Consider the following 9,888-nt stretch of genomic DNA (forward strand, 5'->3'; position numbering starts at 1 on the left):
CCCTCAAAAGGCCAAGGGTGCGTCCCAAATGAAACCCTATTCCCTACATACAGCTCCTTCAGAAAGGACGTCTAGGAGTTTCCATTTCACAGTTACAGCACGTACAGTTGACCGAGGCAGCTCTAGCGGGGCACAAATTTGACGCACTGACTTGTCTACAGATGACATATGGAGTAACATACGGAATACAGGTATCACCTTCTCCTATACAAACACTCCTCTGAAAGGTTCCAGAACCTAAAAGGTTCTAGCAGGGAAGAACTGTAAGTCGCTCTGGATAAGAGTGTCTGCTAAATGACTTAAATGTAAATGTAATATATAAAACACAATGAATAGATAAATAAAGTATATAACTATTGCATTGCAGAAATGAGATACTGACAAGTCGTTTCTTTCATCCATTCTATACCGATGCAAAACAGATCAGCGCCCATCATTGATTGGTTTATTCTTCGATTCTTTGGTTGATTAATAAGAATCAATGTTTCTTTGTGTGATAAGTACTGATCTATTCCGCGTAGACGGGTTGGTTGTTTAGCAACAAAAACCGACGCGTGCACAACTATGGGGCAAAACAGACTAAGTTGCCTTGGCGTGTTGGAAACTATATTTTTTATTGAAAACATAAATACATTTACACAATGAGCAATTGTTGTCACAAATACATCCTTACAGTTGTTGGTTAGCTAGCTAGAGGATGTTTTGCTATATTAGCACAAACGTGAAATGAGTCAAAACACCTCAAAACAAAACATGGTATCAACAACAAGATAGAACGAGCTGAAATGAGCCACCTACGATTCCCCCACGTGGCGGCTTGTTGTCATTGTTGCTAGGTATCGGACCGTTCAGAATCATAACACCACGTGACCTTCTGCCTCATCGATGCACGCGGCGCGTTGTCATCCAGCCTGTATATAGTATTAGTAATAGCTGTAGCTATAGTAAGCTGGCAGTATATCAGTAAATTACAATACATGAAGTAGTCAGTATTAGCAGCCGAAGAGCTTAAAATACCAATATATCTATCTATACACGTAGAAAATTAATCTCGTAAAACTTGAATCGTTTCTTTCTAAATGACATTCATATTAAATAATAAAACAAAAGTACAGGTTAGTACGCCTTCCTACAGGCAACATATAAAACAGAATAAATAAATGGTTAAATAACAGTCACATTAATACATTCATGAACATGATCGAAGTATAAAGTTACGTAATGAATTAGAAATAAATGTTATCCTATTCATGTAGTTCAGGTAGCAACTAACGAAACAGAGAAAGAAAGAGAGGGAAAAAAAGGCTCCCATTTTGAATTCTTAATTCGAATGTAAATTCTACACCTAAATGCCAATATAAAAGATTGGAGAGTCTTGGCATCTATTGCCACATTTGTTCTTGCATCATTAGAGTGTGTTAGTTAGTGATGTGAGTAGTCTGGTATGATGAGGTGCATTTAGAAGGAGACAGTGATGTGAGTAGTCAGTAGTCTGGTATGATGAGGTGCATTTAGAAGGAGACAGTGATGTGAGTAGTCAGTAGTCTGGTATGATGAGGTGCATTTAGAAGGAGACAGTGATGTCAGTAGTCTGGTATGAGACAGGAGACAGTGTGAGTAGTCAGTAGTCTGGTATGATGAGGTGCATTTAGACAGTGATGGAGACAGTCTGGTATGATGAGGTGCATTTAGAAGGAGACACGGTGATGTGAGTAGTCAGTAGTCTGGTATGATGAGGTGCATTTAGAAGGAGGCAGTGATGTCAGTAGTCTGGTATGATGAGGTCCATTTAGAAGGAGGCAGTGATGTCAGTAGTCTGGTATGATGAGGTCCATTTAGAAGGAGACAGTGATGTGAGTAGTCAGTAGTCTGGTATGATGAGGTGCATTTCGAAGGAGACACAGTGATGTGAGTCGTCAGTAGTCTGGTATGATGAGGTGCATTTAGAAGGAGACAGTGATGTCAGTAGTCTGGTATGATGAGGTTCATTTAGAAGGAGACAGTGATGTGAGTCGTCAGTAGTCTGGTATGATGAGGTTCATTTAGAAGGAGACAGTGATGTCAGTAGTCTGGTATGATGAGGTGCATTTAGAAGGAGACTGATGTCAGTAGTCAGTAGTCTGGTATGATGAGGTGCATTTAGAAGGAGACAGTGAGGTCAGTAGTCTGGTATGATGAGGTCCATTTTGAAGGAGACAGTGATGTAAGTAGTCTGCTATGATGAGGTCCATTTAGAAGGAGGCAGTGATGTCAGTAGTCAGTAGTCTGGTATGATGAGGTCCATTTAGAAGGAGACACAGTGATGTCAGTAGTCTGGTATGATGAGGTGCATTTAGAAGGAGACAGTGATGTCAGTAGTCAGTAGTCTGGTATGATGAGGTGCATTTAGAAGGAGACAGTGATGTGAGTAGTCAGTAGTCTGGTGTGATGAGGTACATATTGAAGGAGACAGTGATGTGAGTAGTCAGTAGTCTGGTATGATGAGGTGCATTTAGAAGGAGACAGTGATGTCAGTAGTCTGGTATGATGAGGCGCATTTAGAAGGAGACAGTGATGTCAGTAGTCAGTAGTCTGATATGATGAGGTGCATTTAGAAGGAGACAGTGATGTGAGTAGTCAGTAGTCTGGTATGATGAGGTCAATATTGATGTACACAGACACATAGAAATGCATTACAGGGTTCATAGTTTTGTTACAATGAGAGCCCGTTACATCTAGGAGGACATATAGAAGACATTCTTCTGTGAGAATCTTCACCTCCTTCTAGAGATAAACAGGGTCGTGTTCATTAGCACACACCGTAGCAAAACGTTTTGCAACAGAACACATAAATGAATGTGTATGAATGTAAATGAAGTTCAGACAGTCCCTCCCTGTTTTGTCTGTTTCCTGATGAACACAACCCTGATGTAGTCTGCTGATGACATCATCAAAGGAGCGACAGACGGTTGTGTGAGGACTTTACACTCAGGAGAGTACGGTGAGGACTACAGTTCCCTTGGTCCTCTTCAGTATGGCAACGGCGCCGGCGTGGGTGACCCCCTCCAGACTGTGACCGTTCACGGAGAGGATCTGATCCCCGCGCTGCAGCCTGCCGTCCTCAATCGCTGCTCCCTGGAGAGAGACAGAGGCAGAGGGAGAGATGCAGAGGGAGAGGGAGAGGCAGAGGGAGGAACAGATGCAGAGGGAGCGACAGAGAGACAGATGCAGAGGGAGAGACAGATGCAGAGGGAGAGACAGAGAGACAGATGCAGAGGGAGAGACAGAGAGACAGATGCAGAGGGAGAGACAGAGGGAGAGACAGAGGGAGAGACAGAGAGACAGATGCAGAGGGAGAGACAGAGAGACAGATGCAGAGGGAGAGACAGAGAGACAGATGCAGAGGGAGAGACAGATGCAGAGGGAGAGACAGATGCAGAGGGAGAGACAGAGGGAGAGACAGAGGGAGAGACAGAGAGAGGGAGAGACAGAGGGAGAGACAGAGGGAGAGACAGAGACAAATGCAGAGGGAGAGACAGAGGGAGAGACAGAGACAGAGAGACAGAGAGACAGACAGAGAGACAGACAGAGAGACAGAGGAGAGACAGAGACAGAGGAGAGGAGAGACAGAGGGAGAGACAGAGGGAGAGACAGAGGCAGAGGGAGAGACAGAGAGAGGGGAGACAGAGGCAGAGACAGAGACAGAGGGAGAGACAGAGACAGAGGGAGAGACAGAGGCAGAGACAGGGAGAGACAGAGACAGAGGGAGAGACAGAGGCAGAGAGAGAGACAGAGGGAGAGACAGAGGCAGAGACAGAGACAGAGACAGAGGGAGAGACAGAGGCAGAGGGAGAGACAGAGGAGAGACAGAGGGAGAGACAGAGGGAGAGACAGAGACAGAGGGAGAGACAGAGGGAGAGACAGATGCAGAGACAGAGACAGAGAGACAGATGCAGAGACAGAGGCAGAGGGAGAGACAGAGGCAGAGGGAGAGACAGAGGGAGAGACAGAGGGAGAGACAGAGGGAGAGACAGAGGGAGAGACAGAGGGAGAGACAGAGGCAGAGACAGAGACAGAGGGAGAGACAGAGGCAGAGGGAGAGACAGAGGGAGAGACAGATGCAGAGACAGAGACAGAGAGACAGATGCAGAGACAGAGGGAGAGACAGATGCAGAGGGAGAGACAGAGAGACAGATGCAGAGGGAGAGACAGATGCAGAGGGAGAGACAGAGAGACAGATGCAGACGGAGAGACAGAGAGACAGATGCAGAGGGAGAGACAGATGCAGAGGGAGAGACAGAGAGACAGATGCAGAGGGAGAGACAGATGCAGAGGGAGAGACAGAGAGACAGATGCAGAGGGAGAGACAGATGCAGAGGGAGAGACAGATGCAGAGGGAGAGACAGAGAGACAGATGCAGAGGGAGAGACAGATGCAGAGGGAGAGACAGAGAGACAGATGCAGAGGGAGAGACAGAGAGACAGATGCAGAGGGAGAGACAGAGGGAGAGACAGAGGCAGAGGGAGAGACAGAGGCAGAGACAGAGGCAGAGGGAGAGACAGAGGCAGAGACAGAGGCAGAGACAGAGACAGAGGCAGAGACAGAGACAGAGGCAGAGGGAGAGACAGAGGCAGAGACAGAGGCAGAGGGAGAGACAGATGCAGAGGGAGAGACAGATGCAGAGACAGAGGCAGAGGGAGAGACAGAGAGACAGATGCAGAGGGAGAGACAGAGGGAGAGACAGATGCAGAGGGAGAGACAGAGGGAGAGACAGATGCAGAGGGAGAGACAGAGAGACAGATGCACAGAGACAGAGGGAGAGACAGATGCAGAGAGAGAGACAGAGAGACAGATGCAGAGGGAGAGACAGAGAGACAGATGCAGAGAGAGAGACAGATGCAGAGGGAGAGACAGATGCAGAGGGAGAGACAGATGCAGAGGGAGAGACAGATGCAGAGAGAGAGACAGATGCAGAGAGAGAGACAGAGAGACAGATGCAGAGAGAGAGACAGAGAGACAGATGCAGAGGGAGAGACAGATGCAGAGAGAGAGGGAGAGAGAGAGGGAGAGACAGAGGGAGAGACAGAGGGACAGATTCAGAGACAGAGGCAGAGGGAGAGACAGATGCAGAGGGAGAGACAGAGAGACAGATGCAGAGAGAGAGACAGAGAGACAGAGACAGAGGGAGAGACAGAGAGACAGATGCAGAGGGAGAGACAGAGACAGAGACAGAGGGAGAGACAGAGAGACAGATGCAGAGGGAGAGACAGAGAGACAGATGCAGAGAGAGAGACAGAGAGACAGAGGCAGAGACAGAGACAGAGGGAGAGACAGAGGGACAGATTCAGAGACAGAGAGACAGATGCAGAGAGAGAGACAGAGAGACAGAGAGAGAGAGACAGAGAGACAGAGACAGAGAGACAGAGAGACAGAGACAGAGAGAGACAGAGACAGAGAGACAGAGAGACAGAGACAGAGACAGAGAGAGAGACAGAGGCAGATTCAGAGACAGAGAGACAGATGCAGAGAGAGAGACAGAGAGGCAGAGACAGAGACAGAGAGACAGAGGGACAGATGCAGAGGGAGAGACAGAGGGACGCTGCATCAATCTCCACGGCATCAAACACAGCTGCATTGTTTGACTTTCTACTGGTTGTTGCCAGACAGTCGAGTAACTTTTGATAGTTGTAAGAAAACAAGGAATTTACAGTAGAATGATAGGTATATTGAATTGACATTGAGGACTAAAATAATGTGTTACCTTGAGGCCTGTGTTACCTTTTTAAATTAAATAGAGGCCTGTTGTTACCCTTCTAAATTAAATAGAGGCCTGTTGTTACCCTTCTAATTGAAATAGAGGCCTGTGTTACCTTTCTAAATGAAATAGAGGCCTGTGTTACCTTTCTAAATGAAATAAAGGCCTGTGTTACCTTTCTAAATGAAATAGAGGCCTGTTGTTACCTTTCTAAATGAAATAGAGGCCTGTTGTTACCTTTCTAAATGAAATAGACAGTTACCTTTCTAAATGAAATAGAGGTCTGTGTTACCTTTCTAAATGAAATAGAGGTCTGTGTTACCTTTCTAAATGAAATAGAGGCCTGTGTTACCTTTCTAAATGAAATAGAGGTCTGTGTTACCTTTCTAAATGAAATAGAGGCCTGTGTTACCTTTCTAAATGAAATAGAGGCTTGTGTTACCGTTCCAAATGATTTAGAGGCCTGTGTTACCTTTCTAAATTAAATAGACAGTTACCTTTCTAAATGAAATAGAGGCCTGTGTTACCTTTCTAAATGAAATAGAGGCCTGTGTTCCCTTTCTAAATGAAATAGAGGCCTGTGTTCCCTTTCTAAATGAAATAGAGGTCTGTGTTACCTTTCTAAATTAAATAGACAGTTACCTTTCTAAATGAAATAGAGAACTGTGTTCCCTTTCTAAATGAAATAGAGGCCTGTGTTACCTTTCTAAATGAAATAGAGGCCTGTGTTACCTTTCTAAATGAAATAGAGGCCTGTTGTTACCTTTCTAAATGAAATAGACAGTTACCTTTCCGAAGACAGTTTTGACGTAGATGGGCAGGTCTCCGTGGGGACTGCTGAACCCTCCTACTATACTGAAGCCTAGACCCAGAGCTCCTCTGTCCAGACTGATGGTTCTATAAAACTGGGGACTGTAGGAGAGATAACATCAACAACATGTCAGGTTCTCTATCTGAAATGATGTGTGGCAACGGCTCATACCAAACTTTTGCATTTGTGAAAAGTTTTAAACAAACTGTCTGCGTTGACCATTTTCTATAAAAGCATTGATTAAATACAGTGTTCAGATATTGCTATACGGTGGCCCTGAGGGACAAAATAGTTGAGAATCAATGTGTTATAGAGCTAAACATTTATAAACAGCAGTACATAACCACCTCATGTTGTTGTGAAGGGTAGCTGATCCTGTGGAGAGGATCCCGACATCCCCCTCTCCCTGACCCTGTCCTCAGCCTCCTCTACCTACTCTCCCTGGCCCTGTCCTCAGCCTCCTCTACCTACTCTCCCTGACCCTGTCCTCAGCCTCCTCTACCTACTCTCCCTGGCCCTGTCCTCAGCCTTCTCTACCTACTCTCCCTGACCCTGTCCTCAGCCTCCTCTACCTACTCTCCCTGACCCTGTCCTCAGCCTCCTCTACCTACTCTCCCTGGCCCTGTCCTCAGCCTTCTCTACCTACTCTCCCTGACCCTGTCCTCAGCCTCCTCTACCTACTCTCCCTGGCCCTGTCCTCAGCCTTCTCTACCTACTCTCCCTGACCCTGTCCTCAGCCTCCTCTACCTACTCTCCCTCTCCCTGTCCTCAGCCTCCTCTACCTACTCTCCCTGTCCTCAGCCTCCTCTACCTACTCTCCCTGACCCTGTCCTCAGCCTCCTCTACCTACTCTCCCTGACCCTGTCCTCAGCCTCCTCTACCTACCCTCCCTGACCCTGTCCTCAGCCTCCTCTACCTACTCTCCCTGGCCCTGTCCTCAGCCTTCTCTACCTACTCTCCCTGACCCTGTCCTCAGCCTCCTCTACCTACTCTCCCTCTCCCTGTCCTTAGCCTCCTCAACCTGCTCTTCCTCTCCCTGTCCTCAGCCTCCTCCCCCTCTCCCTGACCCTGTCCTCAGCCTCCTCTACCTACTCTCCCTGGCCCTGTCCTCAGCCTTCTCTACCTACTCTCCCTGACCCTGTCCTCAGCCTCCTCTACCTACTCTCCCTCTCCCTGTCCTTAGCCTCCTCAACCTGCTCTCCCTCTCCCTGTCCTCAGCCTCCTCCCCCTCTTCCTCTCCCTGTCCTTAGCCTCCTCAACCTGCTCTCCCTCTCCCTGTCCTCAGCCTCTCTACCTACTCCCCCTCTTCCTCTCCCTCTCCCTGTCCTCAGCCTCCTCCCCCTCCCTGACCCTGTCCTCAGCCTCCTCTTCCTCTCTCCCTGGCCCTGTCCTCAGCCTCCCCCTCTTCCTCTACCTACTCTCCCTGACCCTGTCCTCAGCCTCCTCTACCTACTCTCCCTCTCCCTGTCCTCAACCTCCTCAACCTGCTCTTCCTCTCCCTGTCCTCAACCTCTTCAACCTGCTCTTCCTCTCCCTGTCCTCAGCCTCCTCAACCTGCTCTTCCTCTCCCTGTCCTCAGCCTCCTCAACCTGCTCTTCCTCTCCCTGTCCTCAACCTCTTCAACCTGCTCTTCCTCTCCCTGTCCTCAGACTCCTCAACCTGCTCTTCCTCTCCCTGTCCTCAGCTTCCTCTACCTGCTCTTCCTCTCCCTGTCCTCAGCTTCCTCTACCGACTCTCCCTCTCCCTGTCCTCAGCCTCCTCAACCTGCTCTTCCTCTCCCTGTCCTCAGCCTCCTCTACCTGCTCTCCCTCTTCCTGTCCTCAGCCTCCTCTCCTTGCCCTCAGCCTCCTCCCCCTCTCCCTGTCCTCCCCCTCTCCCTCCCCCTCTCCTCAGCCTCCTCCCCCTCCCTCCCCTCTCCCTATCCTCAGCCTCCTCCCCCTCTCCCTGTCCTCAGCCTCCTCCCCTCTCCCTGTCCTCAGCCTCCTCCCCCTCTCCCTCTCCCTGTCCTCAGCCTCCTCCCCCTCCCCCTCTCCCTATCCTCAGCCTCCTCCCCCTCTCCCTGTCCTCAGCCTCCTCCCCCTCTCCCTCTCCCTGTCCTCAGCCTCCTCCCCCTCTCCCTGTCCTCAGCCTCCTCCCCCTCTCCCTCTCCCTGTCCTCAGCCTCCTCCCCCTCCCCTCTCCCTATCCTCAGCCTCCTCCCCCTCTCCCTGTCCTCAGCCTCCTCCCCTCTCCCACCCCCTCTCCCTATCCTCAGCCTCCTCCCCTCCCCCTGTCCTCAGCCTCCTCCCCCTCTCCCTATCCTCAGCCTCCTCCTCCTCCCCCTGTCCTCAGCCTCCTCCCCCTCTCCATATCCTCAGCCTCCTCCCCCTCTCCCTGTACTCAGCCTCCTCCCCCTCTCCCTATCCTCAGCCTCCTCCCCCTCTCCCTCTCCCTGTCCTCAGCCTCCTCCCCCTCTCCATATCCTCAGCCTCCTCCCCCTCTCCCTGTACTCAGCCTCCTCCCCCTCTCCCTATCCTCAGCCTCCTCCCCCTCTCCCTCTCGCTATCCTCAGCCTCCTCCCCCTCTCCATATCCTCAGCCTCCTCCCCCTCTCCCTCTCCCTGTCCTCAGCCTCCTCCCCCTCTCCCTCTCGCTATCCTCAGCCTCCTCCCCCCCTCTCCATATCCTCAGCCTCCTCCTCCTCCCCCTCTCCATATCCTCAGCCGCCTCCCCCTCTCCCTCTCCCTGTGCTCAGCCTCCTCCCCCTCTCCCTGTCCTCAGCCTCCTCCCCCTCTCCCTCTCGCTATCCTCAGCCTCCTCCCCCTCTCCATATCCTCAGCCTCCTCCTCCTCCTCTCCCTGTCCTCAGCCTCCTCCCCCTCTCCCTGTCCTCAGCCTCCTCCCCCTCTCCCTGTCGTCAGCCTCCTCCCCCTCTCCCTGTCCTCAGCCTCCTCCCCCTCTCCCTCTCGCTATCCTCAGCCTCCTCCCCTCTCCATATCCTCAGCCTCCTCCTCCTCCTCTCCCTGTCCTCAGCCTCCTCCCCCTCTCCCTGTCCTCAGCCTCCTCCCCCTCTCCCTGTCCTCAGCCTCCTCCCCCTCTCCCTATCCTCAGCCTCCTCTACCTTCTCCCTCTTTATAACATGCGACAGCAGCAGAGTCCTACCTCATGTTGTTGTGTAGGGTAGCTGACCCTGTAGAGGGGAGCCCTACATCCCTCTGACCCTGTCCTCCTCCGCAGTCCTCATCCACCGACCCTGTAGTCAGCACCTGAAGAACAACGAGACGTTATTCATCCATATTGAAACGCTGTCTTCTGCTGTACCCCTCTGAAACACACATATAGACATTGGGTTGGAGAGAGACCTGAG

At 50.6% G+C, this 9,888-nt stretch overlaps 1 protein-coding gene across 1 annotated transcript in view; it reads right to left on the reverse strand.

Moving 5' to 3' along the window:
- Positions 1 to 1,672: 1,672 nt before the first annotated feature.
- Positions 1,673 to 9,888, reverse strand: part of si:dkey-92j12.5 (multiple PDZ domain protein) — a 166,460-nt gene continuing 158,244 nt past the window's right edge. The window contains exons 36-38 of the mRNA XM_065004530.1: positions 9,684 to 9,787; positions 6,523 to 6,646; positions 1,673 to 3,114 (exon numbers count right to left, since the gene is read on the reverse strand). Coding sequence (XP_064860602.1) covers positions 2,968 to 3,114; positions 6,523 to 6,646; positions 9,684 to 9,787 — 375 coding nt within the window. The 3' untranslated portion in view covers positions 1,673 to 2,967. The remainder of the gene's footprint in view (positions 3,115 to 6,522; positions 6,647 to 9,683; positions 9,788 to 9,888) is intronic.

The sequence above is a fragment of the Oncorhynchus nerka genome, linkage group LG18 (assembly GCF_034236695.1).
Source record: "Oncorhynchus nerka isolate Pitt River linkage group LG18, Oner_Uvic_2.0, whole genome shotgun sequence".
Classification (NCBI taxonomy): Eukaryota; Metazoa; Chordata; class Actinopteri; order Salmoniformes; family Salmonidae; genus Oncorhynchus; species Oncorhynchus nerka.